Below are 18,317 nucleotides of genomic sequence, written 5' to 3'. Positions count from 1 at the left end.
CTTGGAATCTCAGCTCTTTTAGCAGTCACACACTGTTTCATATTAAACTGGGGTGATGGGGCTGGAGGCATTCCCCTTCCCACACACTTTCCACAGAGTTTTTATAGATGAGCTGTTCTGTTCTAAAGCCAGGTGTCACTCATCTTAGATTTGAGGATTTGATTTTCCTGACCCTAACTATAAACTTCAGGTTTTAGTTTGCAAAATTTAGTCTTGGTGATTTCCAGCTCACATTTCAGCTTCTTCAGTCATTTTGAAAAGTTGACTTTCCCTTATGTCTATTAATTATGCTGTCTGGCTTTGTGTTTTCTACGAACTTGGTAAATGCGTTTTTTTTTAGATCTTCAAGTCATTCATAAAATGTGGGTGAAGATATTGTTAGGGATCTCAATGGTATTACAGGAGGTACCACCTGAAAAATGGCCTGAGACTCAAGACCACAGCATATTTGGTCTGCTTGTTCAACCAGCCATGAATCCACATGGAGATTGCACTTCTCCCATATGAAAAGGATATCACAAGACTCTTCTCTTTGACATCTGTTAACATGGTTTTATCAGAATGGCTGAAATCACGATATACCACAACTGATTGCTTCTCTATGATCTACCAATCAAATAACCCTTCAGAGAAAGAAATTAGGTTAATTTGGCATATTCTCTATAAGCCCATGTGAGTTCCTGCTGGCTGCTGCTTTATATTTTAAACACTCACAAGCCACCTGTTTAATCATCAGTTCTTTAATTTTGCCAGAGATTTGTGTCAGAATTATTGCTGTACAATTTTTGAAAAATACTTTTCATAAAAATTGGAACGTGTGCCTTGGGGATAAGGAGGGCAGAAGGGCACCTCTCTGGAAATGCGTTTTTTCCAGATTATTCAGACTATCAACCTTGTGCAGAGAGGTATTTTTGAGTTCTATTTTTGGTATGAAGCTCACTGAACTTTGACTTCATAAACTCAGGAGGCAGCATCCCATACTGGTGAGATGCCCAGGAGTTGGAAGTGGGGGGCCAGGCACAGTAGCGCATGCCTGTAATCCCAGAACTTTGGGAGGCTGAGGCAGGTGAATCACTTGAGGTTAGAAGTTCAAGACCAGCCTGGCCAACATGGTGAAACCCCATGTCTACTAAAAAAACAAAACAAACAAAAAAATTAGCCAGGCATGGTGGCACGTGCTTGTAATCTCAGTTATTTGGGAGGCTGAGGCACGAGATTTTCTTGAACCCAGAAGGCAGAGGTCGCAGTGAGCCAAGATCTCAGTTTCATTATTATTGGGTGTGGTTTGTCACTTAACAGATGCTGTATGTTAACTTCTCTGTGTCTTCTTTATTTCAAGAGGATTTTAATAGTTTCCTAGTACAGTGCCAAATAACTGTCTCATATATGGCACTTATTATTGCCATAATCAACACTATTATCGCCATTTTAGTGGGTAGAGGTTTTCTGATGATTATCTCATATCTTGGTCTCTGATTACCTCTTTAGGATATTGATTTCATCCTTTTAAGGTGCATGACAGTTTCTTATAGCTTTTAATTATTTGTCTTTGCTCTCCCACTGGATTGCAAACTCCCAGAAGGCAGAGGCTGTGCCTGTGACAAGTAAAGCATCTTCCACAGAGCAGGTTCCCTGTACACACGCACTGAATTTAGAAACTGGAATTAAGGTAATAATTGAGAAGCTTTTCTTAAGTTAGACATCAAAGTGCATTATTTCATACGTAAGTTGGAATTCTGTTTCTGAATGAATTCTCTTTAACGGAACCACTGATGTCCTCCTTGGGAAATATCTTCATTGTTAATGTGACTAAAGTTAAAACTGGCTTGTGACACTGAGGATCCAAAGATTGAAATACCCCTCGTAAAAGGCAAGCATTGTATCCATTACATTACCACCAATGACAGCAATAGTATTAATAGTAATAATAAAAATGCCTTTCAAGAAGTTTGCAATTAAATCTGAAGCTCAGCCATAGCAATAATTTCTAGTCAGCGTATTTGTATTCTTCTTTTCCCTGTTTGTGTTCTATTCTTGCTGGTCTTACATTTTTGTTGTATTATATAAGCTATGTCAAATCGTCTGTGAAATGAAGCTGAATATAAATACATTAAGGTAATAAATTATGTAATAAAAAATGTTCAAAGGGTCATTGGGCAGCTGTACTTTATCATTACTGTTAACAGAACAAGAGGAAGCCAGTGCAAACTATAGTTTAAAAAAATTGGGGTTAAAATGTAAGGAAGCTTTTCTTCATAGTATTTTAAAACTGACGGTTTTTGGGTCGTATCAGTGTTGGCTGTGGAATATCCTCAGGAGGGCATGTAGTCTACTCTTGCAGCCTCTCTGATTCCAGGGTCCTCATCCATAAGGTGACTGAGCTGGACTAGCAGCTGTTCCCAGTTCTTTGTTTTCAAATGAGATTTCAAGGTTGCTGGGAAGGAGGGATGAGTAGATTGGGGGCGGAGGGGGAAACATGCTCTGTCTCTTGGCCTGCTCTTCAAATCCACCCTCTGCCCCAAGCCTCTAGAGAACTCTGGGACTCATCAACACTTTGAGCCCTGGCAGTCTTTTGGACGCCTACCTGCTCTAAACCTTGCTACTCAAAGTATGATCCCTGGACAAACAGCTGCAGCCATCACCTGGGACCTGAGAAATGTCGGCTCTCAGGCCCCATGGGAGAGCCGCTCAACCAGAAGCAGCATCTGACTAGATCCTGTGGTGATTTGTATGCACAGTAAAATTCAAGAAGCACTGCTCTAAGACCCTGTGTCCTATTTTTGAGACTTATTCAAGTATCACACTTTCGGATTCAAATAACGTTTTCCTTCCATCATATTAACATGAAAACACTTTTATTTATCCTCGAATTCTAGAATCGCCAGGAACAAAACTCTTGGAAAACCACACCCAAGCCTCTTTTTTTTAGTGTCCCTTACTTATGACCTGAGGAGGAAGTCTCCCCTGCAGAGCTCCTATAGACAACTTGGGCAGGCAGGACAAACCACACAGGATCTCTGTGACTAGCAAGTGCTAAGTGTCCAAGGCACTTTATTTACGCCCTCCTGTCTCTGAAAAAGGAAGCCTGTGTAATCAAAGACAGGTGAGCCATGTCTCTCTCCCTGTCTCCCCCTCCTCTCACACAGTCCATGGTGACTCTGTGTGTGTTACAAATCAATATCTAAATCCATAAGCCGTCATTCAGGGAAACTAGATTCTTCCTAGTAGTAGATTCTACTTTGAGCTGTCTTGGTAGGTTAAGTCCTGACTTTTTAGGTACCCAAAAATAGACTTTTATTTTGGTATAAGCACAACTCAGCAAAAATATAAGCCCCAGAATCAGTTGCTTAAACCCTCTAAGGGAAGTATGCTTATACAGGGTTTCATTTTCCTCCCTTGCCATCTCAAAATTAAATACAGTAACAACATGCTTTATCCTATAGTTAGAAACTTGTAGCTTAAGCCCGTATATTACATTTGCCATGATGAAGAAATAGAGATTGAAATTTAGAATTACAAACTTATGCTATTTTGGCCGTCTTACTGTTAAGGAACTATTTGCTATAACATATATAAACTTATGCTATAAATAAGGTTAAGGAACTATTTCACTAAAACCCTCGATTTTTTATTCTTATTTTTTATTTTTATTAGTTTAAACAACTTCTTGCCTAGGTCATAATTTTACTTTAAGCAGTATTTATCTTTTGTCATTTTTACCTAGTCAAGGAAATGGAGCTAATCAGCTATGTTGCTTCTTAAAACTCAATTTGTTACTGTATCTTGATTTTATGGTCATCTGATTATCTCATTGAAATCAGCAATTCTTGTATTTTTCTGTAATGTTCAAAATAGAAACTTGGAATGAATTATTCATTAGAATATTGCATTTTGAATGTTAACCTAACGTTAATTTCAAATTTAGAGCATATAATACTTGTAACAGAAGCTATCTGGATTATCTGTGGTAAATTATTTTTTTATATCCTTGTTAACACTGTTTTACTCCTTAATTTCCTTGCCTGCATAAGTAGGATCTTTGCTCTAATCTCAGAACTTTGCAAAGCATAATGGAGGGACTGAGTGATTTGTTGCCTAGAGAGTATGATGTTATCAATATTTATTTTTGTTTTTAAGGCATGTTACTGCTTTTCCATTGTTTAACAATTTTAAATCAAATGAATTTTGCTCAGTTCAACTTCTAAAAAGACTGGCCTGCAAACACACAAAATTATACCCGAAGGGTTGTACTTAGAACAACCTCAAAATGTGGACTTCACCACTTTGTTAGGAGAGTAAGTCCTGAGAAACACTGTCTCCCTCTTCTGTATAATGTCTTTTCCCAAACCTCCAAATCTGTGGCTCTATAATTGGCAATATTCTTGGCTTCTGTGAGATTTCTGTAACTCTCCAATGATAATGAAGACAGACATAGGGTCATTAGTACCTCATTGAAAGCAAAACCATTATTCCAATCACAACAACAAGTTTTTTGTTTTTCTTTTTTCTTTAATGGAAGGAAAGAAAGCAGGTGTCGGGAGTTTTTGTTCTTTGAAAAATGAAAAATTTTAGACTGTCTTACTCATTAGACACTGAAGATCTCTATACTAACAGCAGAAAGGGAAAACTGTTAAATCTGGAGACAAAAGTCTATTCTTCAGAATTGATGGTCTGTTTCCTCCAAAAGATAAACGGTGGCTTCATTGTAACTTGCTTTATAGCCTTCAATAAATTGCTTAATGTTCCAGGACTTCAGTTGGTTGAGATGCTTTGATTATCTTCTTTCTGAGGGTCTTGTCCAGCTTTAAAATTCTACAAATACATAAAATCCATTTCAAAACTGGAAAAGAAGCTGAATATGGGGAAAACATTAAGAACGTTGGGTAGCTTTGTGCTTCTCTTGGGCCAGGCCATTACAATGGGTGTTACCATTTCTCTGAGATTTGTGAAACATCAGAGCAAAACCTTTTTTTTTCAGGTTGGAATATCTATCTGCCTTTTTTTTTTTGGTCTATGCTAATGTTATCATCAGTTCCCGTGGGTAATTCAGCTTCTAGATCAGAACTATACCGACAAGTATGTTAGGAAGCAAATTTTATAAACTTGCATTTTTAGCACTCTTTTTCTCTCCAATCACTAGAGAACTATAGAGAAAAGTATACTTATTACTGTTTATAAAGTATACTTTGTTTTCTTTTTTGGCAGGACAGAGTGAAAACCAAATATTTTAAGAATTCTTCTTTTCTTGGTCTTTTTCAACTCAGTATTTATTTTAAAATCTTTATGTTTTTGGATTGGTGAATTATCCATTCCCCTTGCTTTACTCCTTTCCTTCTTGCCTCTCATTTTAGATTATCTTCTGTTTGCAATTATTACTTCCATATCATCACCTAAGGGAAGAAGGATAACACTGGTGGAATTTTAATCATTTTAAATCCCGATGTTTTTAAATAACTTAAAATGTTTATATATAATAATTTTAAATTGTGTTTTCAAATTAAACAAATACCACATTGTTTTAGTTTTGAAATGTATTGATAACAAAGAATTTTTAGTCATTTATCCCTCAGTTTTCTTCTCACTATAGGTTCATTTCTGTATATTCATTGTAGTTCATTTTGTCATGATTTTTTAAAGATTCATATCAATGCTCAAAGAGAAAAGAGCCAAGTTATACTTTTTTGTTTAAAGTGGGAGACTCATTAACTGCTATCTAAGTAAATAAGACATAGCTCTGTTGTCAAAGGGGTTACCTTCCTTCTATTCTTTTTATACAGCATAACTAGACCAAAATAACTTTATTGATTAGGCTTTTATAACCTTAAGCATTTACAAATGAGTGGAATATTTACTGTACTACATTCTCTACCTCTGTTTCCAATCTCTTCTTTAATATCTCTTCTTCCTTCTTGTAGCAAAGTGTTAGTATCAGGAAATGGCTGATGCTATCAAAGTGGCTTAAACAATAAGAAACTCTTATTTCCCTAACAAGAAGTCTGGAGAGAGCAGTTCCAGGGTTGGCTAATTCAGCAGCTCAGCAACGTCATGAGGGAACTCGGTGCCTTCTCTCTTACCTCTCCGTGTTTCTGCCTATCATGTTAGGGTGGCTTACTTCATGGCTCCAGCTGGCTGCCACAGTTCATGGAGTCACATGCAGATGATCACATGCAAAGCCAGATTAAAGACGAGTTTCCTCTCATGCTTCTCTATGTATCAGTGAGAAACATCTTTTCCAGATCAATTATGATTCACTCCAGGAACTGGGGAGAGGATCCTCCTTTCCAGAGCATATGATGGTAGCAGTGTTGGGGGATGACTGTGGGGCAGGCAGTCATCAGTGTTTCTTAAAATAAGGAAGCCACAATATTCAATGACTTTGCCCATCTGTATAAATAAGAAAAACAGAATTGTTTGACCATTTGTCTCAGGGTGTAGGGGAGAGAGATAGGGACGAAGGAGCTGTATATGATTTTAAGTGGAAATTAGAATTGACCCAAAGCATCCTTGGTTGTAAAGAAAACTTTTAGAGAAGTAAATAAAAAGAAGTTCCAAAAAGCTGTCTTCTTGATGGGATTCCACTCATGTTGTAGGTAAAAGAAAAGGGAAGGGCAATTTTTTCTCCACTTTTTTATGAAACAGCCCCAGCAGCTTTTATGGAGGCTGTGATTTAAAAATGGGGGGAAATGGCTATTGTGTTATGAGTGCAAAAATGCACAAGCTTTTCCAACACTGCCTGAACAAATGCAGACTTTTGTTGCTCCCCAGTTAATTAACACGCAGTCATGCATGTTTTTGGCTTGGCTGGCAGCTCTTTGGTCACGTGCTGGGGGAAGGGCTTTCCATAACAGAGTGGTCAGACATTTTATTTTTTCTCAGTGCGACTTCCAAGAAGACCTCTAGGGAAGTGCTGGACGTTGTCCATTTTGACGACAGCTCTATTCTTGCGCTGACATAAGAGATTCTCTGCAGAGGACTCCAGGGAGCACCAGCACTATTTCCAGCCTTGAGACATGTGCTCAAGTCATTGCTATTCTTATTTATACAGATGGGAAAAGTCATAGAATTACATGATGGTTATTAGATATTTTCTATTCGTGCAATATTTGTCTTCAAACCTCCTACTCCTAAAATTTTTGTTTATCCTCTTCTGTTCCTTAAAACTAAAAGGCAACTTGCAATGATTTGTTTTAGTACCAGCATTGAAACGCTGCGTGAAAGTTGTCACCACAAACGGAAATATAATCTAGAGAGGAGCTAGAATTAGCATGTTGGCCAAACAAAAATATCTGAAATAATTTTACCCTTGTTTTTGTTCTTTATTAGCTGTATTATTATTTGCTTATTATCTGTATGTAATACTCTTATATGCTGCTAAAATGTTTGTAAACAAAATCTGTCTTGAAAAGCATAGGAAATGGAATTTATCTATAGGTTGTAATTGCTTTGCAGTTTAGCTATTCAATATTCAAGGCACTTTATTTTACTTTGTCTAGGAATCTTTGTATACTAGCCATCTTCAGGAGTATAGGGAAACCAGGCCAGAATTTAAAATGGAAGGAATTTCCTTTGTTTTTATCCTGTGGAAGACAGTATTGGGGTCCTGCTTGTATCACCTGGGCACTCAACATTTTCTTATGCATGGACTCAGCCTCCAACTGCCAGCACATGCAATTCTGCCTGAGGGCTCTTTCTAGCCATTAGGATTTCCTGTGCTCTGGCAAGGCAGAAGAGTGGAGGAATTAATACTCCCAGGCAGCAATTTTAGCCAGTGAATAATGGGAATCGGTGGATTAATATCCCAGCCCCGTCACTCCCCACCCTTTGGGCCGGAGAACTCTAAGGTTAATGTTTTACACTAGCTCCCAGAGTTTGACAGAATTAAGCTCCAATTGCCCTCAGTGGTAACCATCTTGATAATATACCCTTGCATGTCTTCCTTCGCTTCCTGTCTCACTTCCCCACTTTCCTATCACTTCCCAAATTACTACTTGCATTCAAATCCTTGTCTCAGCGTTTGCCTTCTAAGAGACCTAAACGAAGAGAGTCCTCTAGAGCAAAGCATGGCTTAATGGGAGGGTTCCTCACCCTTATTTTAAGATCTTGCTATGTAAAGCTTAAATATTTTTTTTGGAAAAAATGGGGACTAGATAAGTGGGTAGAGGAAGGAAGAAGAAAAGGAAGGAAGGAGAGGTTTTTGAACCTGACAGTTTTACATATCTCTTAAAAAATACTCCTCCTCCCTATAACATTTTAATTCCACATTCCAAAATGTATAGTGTGATTTCATGTATGTGTGTGTATGTGTTTACTCTAAGGAAATATATACCACATATAAAATATTGTAATATATAATATAATGTATTATATAGTTTTTTTTTTTTAAAGAGTCATATGCTGATTAGCTTTCATAGCCTATTCAAGTAATGCAAATATAGACACTCTTCTACTGGGTATTGATTCATACAGGGCAAATAGTAAAGAATGATAAATTCATTTATTTTGCTTCTTGAGATCCACCCAGGGAAAAGGCAATGCAGTAAGAATAAAGCAGTTTGCATTTGCAAAAGCGAACATCCTGAAGCTCTAGTCCATAGATTTTTGCCTTTTCTTCCATCCTCAAAGAAGGGTTAGGAATCCCCACTGCCCACCCCTAGCTCTATTTTAGCATTTGCCATGAAGCTGTTCAACTATTTATATACTTGTTGGCCTCCCCATGGGACTGAGCTCTCTTGGAGGGCAGGAGTTTCGTCTTTTTCGTCTTTGTATCTCCAGCACGTGGCATGGTATTTGGCACACAGAGGATAGTTAATAGATGGTAAAATAACAGAAGGGTGAGATTTCCTATCTCCAAGTCTTTGGCAGAGTTTGTTCCTCAGTTGCTGATGTCTGCCATGGGCACCTACAGTTTGCCTTCCCTGGAACTGCACCATGAATGCCCTGTGAACCCCTGCTCTGTCCAAAGACTCTGCTACATGTTTGTGATCGGATATGTAGAATGGACACGATGAATTAAAGAGTTCTAACACCTGAATGAGCTACGTCCATGGGTTTAACTGTTAGAAAACAAAAAGCAGTGCATATTATGGCATACGGTGATACACCATAAAATAATTTTGTCCTTTAATGCAACACAGACATGAAAATGTTTTTGTTTTACCAAGGGAAGGAAAAACAACAGAAATAAAACCCCATCTGTGGGATGCTGTAGTGTACTTGCTACCAACCTCTCCTCTTTTTGTGCCCTCACCAGGTACTCCTTTAGGTACCTTTGTTTCCTGGCTTTTCCATGATTTTTATCCATGTGCCAAGTTTCTGAATAAATATTACTCTTTGTCATTACATATCTTTTTCATGCCCCTTTAACTGGGAAATTTATATGCCGTATTAAAAGAGATGAAATCACTTTAAAACAGGATGTTTCCCACCATCAGTTTTACGTACCTGTAAACGGAGAAAGCATGACTGCAGACTTGCATTCATAAGAGTCTAAGGTGGAAATGGAAATGAACCCAAATTAGCCAGACCTTTGGAGGCTTGGTTTTCATTGCCCCAAAGGGTTGACAGTGATTTGTGATAACACCTGGAAGTACTTCTGTGATGCCTAATTGAATTGGTCAGGACTCCCAGGTGCAGATAAGAGCAGCCCCTCTCTGCCAGTTTAAGCAGAAAAGGATTTGTCCTAGAACACAGATAGTTTATAGCAGTGGTGGAGGGCGAGGGCAGCAGGCAAGAAGACAGAACATCACCAGTGAGGTGACCTGCTGCCCTTGAGCCACGGCCATGCTGTTTCTGATGACACATGTATCTGCAAAATGGGGAACCCCGTGGCACCTTGTTTCTCTATGCAGCTCACACCCACATCAAAGTGTTGGGTGGATGCAGCTGACTGACAGAACCTAGGTCACACTTTAGCACCCAAGTTCAAGAAAGCCTGGGAGTCATAGGGTTGGTTTATCTGTTTTTATCTCTCCAGGGGAGGCAAGATTCATAGCCCAGGGATCTGCTACAATGTAAGGAAGCTGTCTAAAGTGGGCAGCCACAAATGACAAGCGTCTGCTACAATAATGTTTCATGAAAACAGCAGTAAGCAAATTGTGTAAGCTGTTTGGCCTTTACTATTAAGAAATACATGCAGCAAAAAGATTGTAAGGAAATATACAGAAACGTTAATTCTGACTGTCTTTATGTTGGACTGTGGGTAATATTTTCCTTATGTTGTGTTTTCAAATTTTTCCATAATGAAACTATTTCCTTGTCAATTAGAAGAGAACTTTCCATTTAAGAATGGCAGATGAAAATAATTACTGCCTTCCTACATGGATGAAAAATCTTAAAACTCCTTATCATATTTGATAATCTCTCTTTGTAAAACAGGCAAATGATAAATTTAAAAAAAAAAAAGCAAAATCCAAAGCCAAAAAGTTACTCTTTTGTCTAAATTGAAGTTAAAATTTCCTGTGGCTTAGGCTAAGTGTATACAGTGGCTGCTGATCACATCAGGGTCACAGTTTTGAAATCAGAAAGGGCTCAGATATCCTTTCCTCAACTTTATAGCATTCATCTCAATTTGAGTTTCAAAAAACACAACCATACATGATATATATGCATATTCATGCACATTTACCTGTTTTATATCTTTCCTAGTAGACACAAAAGCAGGGCTATGACTCCTCAGTGCCCACCACACTATAGTCATGTAGTAGGTATTTACTAGTTACCCGTAATGGATGTTAATGGTGAAATCACAAAGGAAGGGACCATTGTCTCTAACTGCAAAGTCTTCCAGTTCTACCAGCTGACTGGCCCTCACTGAGATAGCTGTTGACTGCATGGGATGTCATTCTGCTGCTCCCCACGCCTTACTGGGATATCAGAAATTCTAGAGCTCTCTTAAGCTCATCTGTTTACATGTCCCTTGGAGGCCTTTCTGCAGCTCCTTACCCTTGCGGGACACAAGAAAATGTGGGGGTTCTACAATCCTTTAAGCCCTACTTTGGAGGGAGAGCACAGGTCTCTTGCTCTCAGGCCTTCCTACCCATCTTGGAGTTCTCTTTTTAGCTGCCTTTCTGGACCTGGCCTACAGCACAGCAACTATTTTCAATGGCTCAGCAGTTTCTGATTGTTTACCTGCCTTCTGACCCTCTCCCCTTCCCCTGGTCTAAGGAAAGATCTCTTTCTCACCCGGCAGCAGGAAGAATGCTCACCCACTCATCGTTCATATGTTCCCCCAGATCCTTTCTCTTTAGCCTTGGTCTCTCCTTTAAAAAGTCAAAAGGCAGGTGTTTGACTCATATTCTCTTTAGTCCTCTTTTTCCTGAAGCAGTGTATGCTGCTGGTTGAATGGGGAAAATGTGAAAATTTGGAGAAAAATAATCCTTAATTAATAGCTCAAAAGTATCATCTTCCCCATTTCTACAAAAGGTGGACCAATTTCAAGGGAATGAAATGAACCATAGCTTTTCCAGATTTCCAAAGTCATTCTCTGAAGTTTGTTAGTTCACTGATTCTAGAAAGAAAGAAAGCATGTAACTTGGGAAGTTTGCAAAATGAGTATGTCTCCAGGGAATGCCTTGTCTTGCTACTGTCATGAAGTTTCTCCCGAACAGTTGAGGCTGTGATAAAATAAATATCTGTCATGTTATTTAGGAAGGATGACAGGCTGAGAATCACTGAGCAAGTGACAAGCTGTCCTTGACTTGGTAAGTTTCCATGCTGTATTAAGCGGATATGGATCTCGTATTAAGTGATATGCAATGAGAGTTTCCTCTGTCCGCTCAGTGACATGATTTCAGGCAAGGAAGGTGAATGTCTCCGCGTCAGCTAGAGATGATTGTAACAGATATCACCTGTCTTAATAGCCCTACCTTCATCTGCTACACTTTGGGCAAATAAGATTGTATGCTTTATCATCAGGGTGCCAGACGGGTCTCAGGTAGCTACATTTTATATGTAAAATCTCATGCTCTGCTGCACAATAGTTGGTGTTTGCAAGGAAAAATAAGTATCTTGACGCTTTCTATAGCATTTGTTCCTTCACAGCAAGAAAATATTGCAAGTTTGTAAGACTTTATATTGCCATGCTTAACCACTGTGACTTTTATAACTGCATGCCAGCTGGGGTACAGTAAATTACCGAAAAAGCTCTATGAGGATGTCATTGTGCTTTGCCAGCTGCTTTGTAATCTTCAGCAGTTACAAAAACACATAGTCTTGTTTGTCATTTCAAGCTTCTTTGGGTGTACTAGCAGTCTGAAATGCCACTCCTAATAACATTAGGTCATTTTCAACCAAATTCTTGATAGAACAGTCGTTCTACAGAATGTTACCAAGCAAGCATTTTTCTAGAATCGACTGCTTATTAAGTAGGATCCTAATAGGGTGTTTAAAACCGATGTGAAAACACCTGTTGGGGGAAGGGAGCCAAGTGTTCCAGCTTTCTGTATTGCGTCAGATTTAAAGACACCTGTGAATGGCCTCGTGGAGTCCTTGCTTGTGAGGCTCCTGACGCACAGCTGCCCTTTCTCATGCAAATTGGGCTGTTCTTTGCGGAAGCAGCCAGCGCCTGCTGGTGGTTGTCTTTTGGGGATGGGATGAGTTCACAGCGTGAAGACCAAGGAGGACATTTTAAGTGAAGAAAATATTAAAGGACTCAAGTTTTAGGGTAAGTGACCTCCCAGTAATGGTCATCTTGCGTTAGAAGGTTTTCCTCATGAGACTTTTGGAGAATGGACACTTAACCCAGCTTTTATTGCTCTGGGGAAAAAAGTCAAACGTTCCCCAACCCCGGAGTAGGCTAAGGGTACTTTCTACGTTTTCCTGCCTAGGCTCGCAGCTTCTGGGACAGATTTCCTAACTAAGAATTGTAATGAAGTTTCTTTTAATTGTATTCTTTCACTGAAAAATGGGATATGCTGACTGAAGTATCAAAACTTCTAGACCCTGAAAATGAAACTCGAAGAAAGCGCTACCTATGGTAATGCCTGAAGAAATTACGGTTCTTCCATCGTAAAACAGAGGCAGAGGCTTGTTTGAATTAGTGAAAAGTTAGTAGTACAATCACATTTTTAAAAATGGGAGAAGCTCTTCTCATCAATGTAATTGGAGCTGGTACTTGGCTAAGAAAAAGGAAACAATTTTAAAGTAAAACGACATTAAAACATTTATATCAACTTAAAATATATCATTGTATATTTTTTCCAGTTTTTGGCTGTATAGCCAACATCTAATGTCCTCTGGTTAGAGACTCCTTCATCTTTTTTGCTTGAACTATACCATAAGATATATATTATTTTTAGGACCTAGTTTTCCAGGTTTATCTTCTGTAACACTCTGAATTCAGAATACTAGATTTTCACATTTTTAACCTTTTTTAGAACTGTCTTGTAGGTTACTTGATAGCTTTTTATTTTTGCAACTTGTCATTTTCAAGTTTTTTGGTAATCATTTGACTTAGTTTTCCTAGTGAAGATAACTCTTAATGCTCATTCTTCATCCATTTATGTTATATTGAAGTCATAAATTTACAATGATGAGCACAACTGGCATTAACAGGCTTGGGAATAAACACAATGACGAGTAAGTACACATCTCAACTGGGAGGGCAAAAGTTCATGGGCATGCCAAGGAGAGCTTGCTAGCTGGAGGCATTTGAAAAGGACTGGAGAATGATGGTTAATCTATGCATTGGTTAAAGGGCCTAAAGAGATTTTCTACTATGATACATTTTTATTGGTATGCATAGTAGCAACTCCTAAAGAAGATTTTTGTAAAATGTTTTCTGGTACAGGTCTTGCACAACTTGCCTTAATGAACTGCCAGTGTTTACTTATAATCAGCAGACTCTGTCTGCAAACATAATTGGTGTTCTGAAGTATTTTTTTTCCAACAGTCTAGTTTACACTTTGGTACTATAATTGATTTATCAGACTCTTTTTTTCTTAGATGGGAAGAGATAATGTTTTGATTTACTCATAGAGTTATCACAATTTTTAAATTAATGACTTGGGAATTTAATGAGCTCTTCTTTTATTTATACATGCTAGAAATGCTAATATCTCTGTTAATGTTTTTAGTTAATTTTTGTTTTGAATACTGGTAGTAATAAAGTATGATATGCCAAGAATAGTTTTAAAAAGAAAATAAATAGATATTTCTCTTATTGGTATTGTCAATATGTTTGGAAAATTTTACAGCTGAGAGAGAAGCATGCCTGTGAATGTGTGTAAATCCATGTAAATACACACAGAGGCAAAGAGACACAGAAAGAGGCAGAGACACAGAAGGAAAGAGATAGGCAAAGAAAGAATAAGATACAGAGAGATAGAGTTATGGATTATGTGTCTGTGTCTGTGTATGAACACACACAGAAAGAGATAGACAGAAACAGATCGCTATAAGAGAAACCAAGAGAGACTGAAACATCCAGAGAGGTGGAGGAAGGGCCACCACAGCAATGTTGCTCAAGATTAGTTCCAACTCTGCCCTTAACAGAACAGTAGGGTACACAGATGTGGAGGTCAGAGGCCTTGGGGAAGCAGGACAGAAAAACAGGCTCAGGTCCCACCCACCAGGAGACAGTATCATAATAGGCAGTATCAGATATGTGAGTAGGTCACAACCTAGGCATTAATTAGGTGGCCCTGCACCACTTGCTGATATTTGTTAAATGTGTTTTTCGGCTCTAAATGGTTTTAATTTTTTTTTTTTTTTTTTTGCCTACAGAAAGGTACTGAAGGAAATCTCTGTTGGAGAACTAAATCCAAATGAAACTGTGCAGGCCAATTTGGAAGCCCAGCTCCTCTCCAAGCTGGACCACCCAGCCATTGTCAAGTTCCATGCAAGTTTTGTGGAGCAAGATAATTTCTGCATTATCACGGAGTACTGTGAGGTGAGACTCTCCTTTTCCCTTGGAAGTCTTTATAAAAATATGTTGCATGGTAAAAAGCCTTCTGTAAAGAGATCTTAAAAGTGCAAGTATTAAACCATAAATTGAACTGTAAAGACCTGGGATACCATGCCTTGCAGCTAGGAATGATTATCTCTAGATAACTGACAAAAGTTGTTTCTAAGGAAGGGTTTTCCTTCCACTGGCAAACTAAGTAAAAACGAATATTTTAAGGAGGAGGCCAGGAGTGGTGGCTCAGACTTGTAATCCCAGCACTTTGGGAGGTCAAAGTGAGAGAACTCATAGTCCAGGAGTTCAAGACCAGCCTGGGAAACAGTGAGACCCCATCTCTACAAAAATATTAAATTAAAAAAATAGCAGGGTGTGGTTCCATGAGCCTGTAGTCCCAGCTAGCCGAGAGACTGAGGCAAGAGGATTGCTTGAGCCTAGCAGTTCAAGGCTTCAGCGAACTGTGATTACGTCATCATGCTCCAGCCTGGGCAGTGAGTAAGACCCTATCTCTAAGAAAAAACAAAAAAGGAGAAATTGCTGCAGAAGAATGCTTCAACACTTTTTTGATAGGGGGAGGGGCAGACCTAGATTGGTCTGATGCTTAGATGGACATTTAAATGCTCTAAGAGATGCTTGGTTAGAGTAGAGGTATATGTCCTGAGTTTTGGATTCTAGCTCTATGATTTAATTTCTTCAGTGGAAGTCTAGAAATGGAAATAGGGCTTTTTTCCTCCACAAGTATTCCTCATATTTATCAATTTGTGGTTTACAGCTTCAGGTTTTACATTTTTTTCAACAACTCAATGTTATATCCGAGTAATAGCTATGTATTTTACTGAGACCCAGGAGAGTGTGAAACTGCTTGGAAAGGTAAGAGAGGGAAAATGGACAATATGTAGCTGCAGTGTGGATCTGTTTGTTTACTCCTGAGAGGTTATAGAGAGGGGATTGACAGAGGTTGGGTCAGGTAGAGAATAACCAAAGGTGACTATGCTTGAAAAGTATCTCCCTGAATATTGTGGAAGCTAGGGTTAGCCACATGCACCTTGGGAGAATTTGCTACTGTTCATACTTTAGGTTGAATTTGGTCAGCTCATCACTTGGGTGTTGCTGGAGCTCAAAAGACATGATGCTCGGGAGGAAAAAAGATGCTCTTTAGAGTAGAAGGCAGTCCTATTTGGGTCAGAAACTTGGAATGTGCCATTTGTTTGAGAGAGAGAAAAGAGACAGGATAAAGAAAAGAAGCTCAGAAGGAAAAGGAATAGCAGCAAAAACAACCTTGCCTGCTCTGCACATTAGCTGATGTGTCACCCCAAATGAAACTAAAGCCAAGTAGAAATATCTGAACAAGTTTGAAAGATTCCATGTCTTGGCCATTCCCCTGCATATCAGCTTCAGCCTTGCTGGGTATTTTCCCATCTATGCCTTGACCCTGCTCTGCTTGCAGGAAAGTGGACGGGGCAGAGGGTGAGTGGAGAAAAACTGGTTAGTTTGGGTATCTGCTTGTCCTTCATCCAATGGATTGTTGAGAAAATCAGTAAGATGATGACAGGTGCGATCAGTGATATTGAATAGTTACTCTGGCAAATATGTCACCAATTCACGCAAAACTGCAGATACTCGCATATGCATGTTTTGGATACTATGATCCACCTGCTATCGTTTGATCATATTTCTTCTTCAGCCTCCCTTAGTTAATCAGCTGTATTGTTTCAGAAACAAATGACTCCCACTGCTTATAACTATTACTGCTACTTCTACTGCTGCTTTTAGGACATTGACTTTTCCAAAGACTCTTTCCAAATCTTAGAACATTTTGAACTGCAGTCAGCACTATTCCATAGGATTTTCTGTGCTGATGGAAATGGGCTATAGTTGTGCTGTCTAGTATAGTAGCCACTAGTCATATACATGGCTCGTTAGCACTTGAAATGCAGATAGTGCAATTGAGGATCTGGATGTTAAATTTTGTTTAAATCTAATTAGTTTAAATTTAACCATATGTGGCTTCTTGCTACCGTATTAGACATACATGGTATATATTGCTATAACTTTCTTTCCCTGTATTAATTGAAAAATATTTATAATTTTAATGTAATTTTAAACTACCAGAAATGTTACAAGAATAACATGGTGACCTTCCATATGCCCTTTACCCAGATTCCCCAATTGTTATTTTTCCACAATTGCTTTATCTATCTACAATTTTTAGTGATCATTTGAGAGTAAGTTTCAGACATGAAGCCTTTTTGTCCTAGATATAATACAGCTGTGAGTATTTTCTAAGACCAAGGACATTCTTTTACACAAGCATAGTACAGTAATCAAAATCAGGAGGCCGGGCGTGGTGGCTCAAGCCTGTAATCCCAGCACTTTGGGAGGCCGAGGCGGGTGGATCACGAGGTCAGCAGATCGAGACCATCCTGGTCAACATGGTGAAACCCCGTCTCTACTAAAAATACAAAACATTAGCTGGGCATGGTGGCGCGTGCCTGTAATCCCAGCTACTTAGGAGGTTGAGGCAGGAGAATTGCCTGAACCCAGGAGGCGGAGGTTGCAGTGAGCCGAGATCGTGCCATTGCACTCCAACCTGGGTAACAAGAGTGAAACTCCGTCTCAAAAAAAAAAAAAAATCAGGAAATCAACACTGATACAATGCTAGTATATAACCCAGTTGTTCTCAAAGTGTGACCCCAGAGCAGTATCATCAGCATCTCTAGGGAACTTGCTAGAAATAAGAATTCTTTGCCTCTACCCCAGCCACATTGAGTCAGAAGCTCTGGGGGTGGGGTTCTGGCAATCTGTGTTTTGATAAGCCTGCCAAATGAGCCTGAAGCATGCTGAATTTTGAGAATCACTCTTCTAATTCAGTCTATATTGTCTGACTTACATCCTTAGAAAGGGCAGTTCTATAAGATTTTTGTTTTTGTTGCACACAATCTCATCCGGAATCATCTGTGTTAATTTTTAAATGATGGGTAGTTTCAGTGGGCTGAGCTGTTCTCCCGGGATGGGCCGTTGCCATGGTGATGGCTGGCAGTGCTGAGAGACAGCTGTGGGGCCGCCTGGGCTCTGTGCGCCGCTGAGCTGGCAGGTTGCCATTTCCCTGACTCCTGAGGAATGATTTGCACAGATTGCTCCGTTCTTGTTAACAGAGATATTTCTCATCTTCAGACTCAAATTTACTCTAAAGTTGCACAGGGCTGGTGTTATCTTCTTTTTATTAAGGTAAAATAATAGTATAGGAAACGGCAGGTGACCAAAATTGCACCTCACAGAAAAATGCTATCACCACCATTGAAATGGCTGATCTCTTTATCTCCAGGTTCCCACTTCTGTGATTTAATCTGGGGCCTGTCAAGACCGAAATACATAAATGCATTAGTGAGTCCTCTGCATCTACTACCCAACCCTTTGGACA

At 39.1% G+C, this 18,317-nt stretch overlaps 1 protein-coding gene across 5 annotated transcripts in view; it reads left to right on the top strand.

The window, feature by feature from the left end:
* Positions 1 to 18,317, top strand: part of NEK11 (NIMA related kinase 11) — a 308,049-nt gene that overhangs the window by 35,622 nt on the left and 254,110 nt on the right. For 4 of the 5 annotated variants that reach the window (XM_032266836.1, XM_032266829.1, XM_032266853.1 and 1 more), the window contains one exon: positions 14,722 to 14,887. In XM_032266836.1, coding sequence (XP_032122727.1) covers positions 14,763 to 14,887 — 125 coding nt within the window. In that variant the 5' untranslated portion in view covers positions 14,722 to 14,762. Of the gene's footprint in view, positions 1 to 2,876; positions 3,104 to 14,721; positions 14,888 to 18,317 lie in introns of all 5 variants that reach the window. The other variant, XM_032266845.1, reaches the window with a different exon arrangement.

The sequence above is a fragment of the Sapajus apella genome, unplaced genomic scaffold (assembly GCF_009761245.1).
Source record: "Sapajus apella isolate SASKATOON/1434 unplaced genomic scaffold, GSC_monkey_1.0 scaffold4, whole genome shotgun sequence".
Classification (NCBI taxonomy): domain Eukaryota; kingdom Metazoa; phylum Chordata; class Mammalia; order Primates; family Cebidae; genus Sapajus; species Sapajus apella.
Note: the sequence above shows the minus strand (reverse complement) of the source record. Positions and strands in the feature narration are given on the sequence as shown.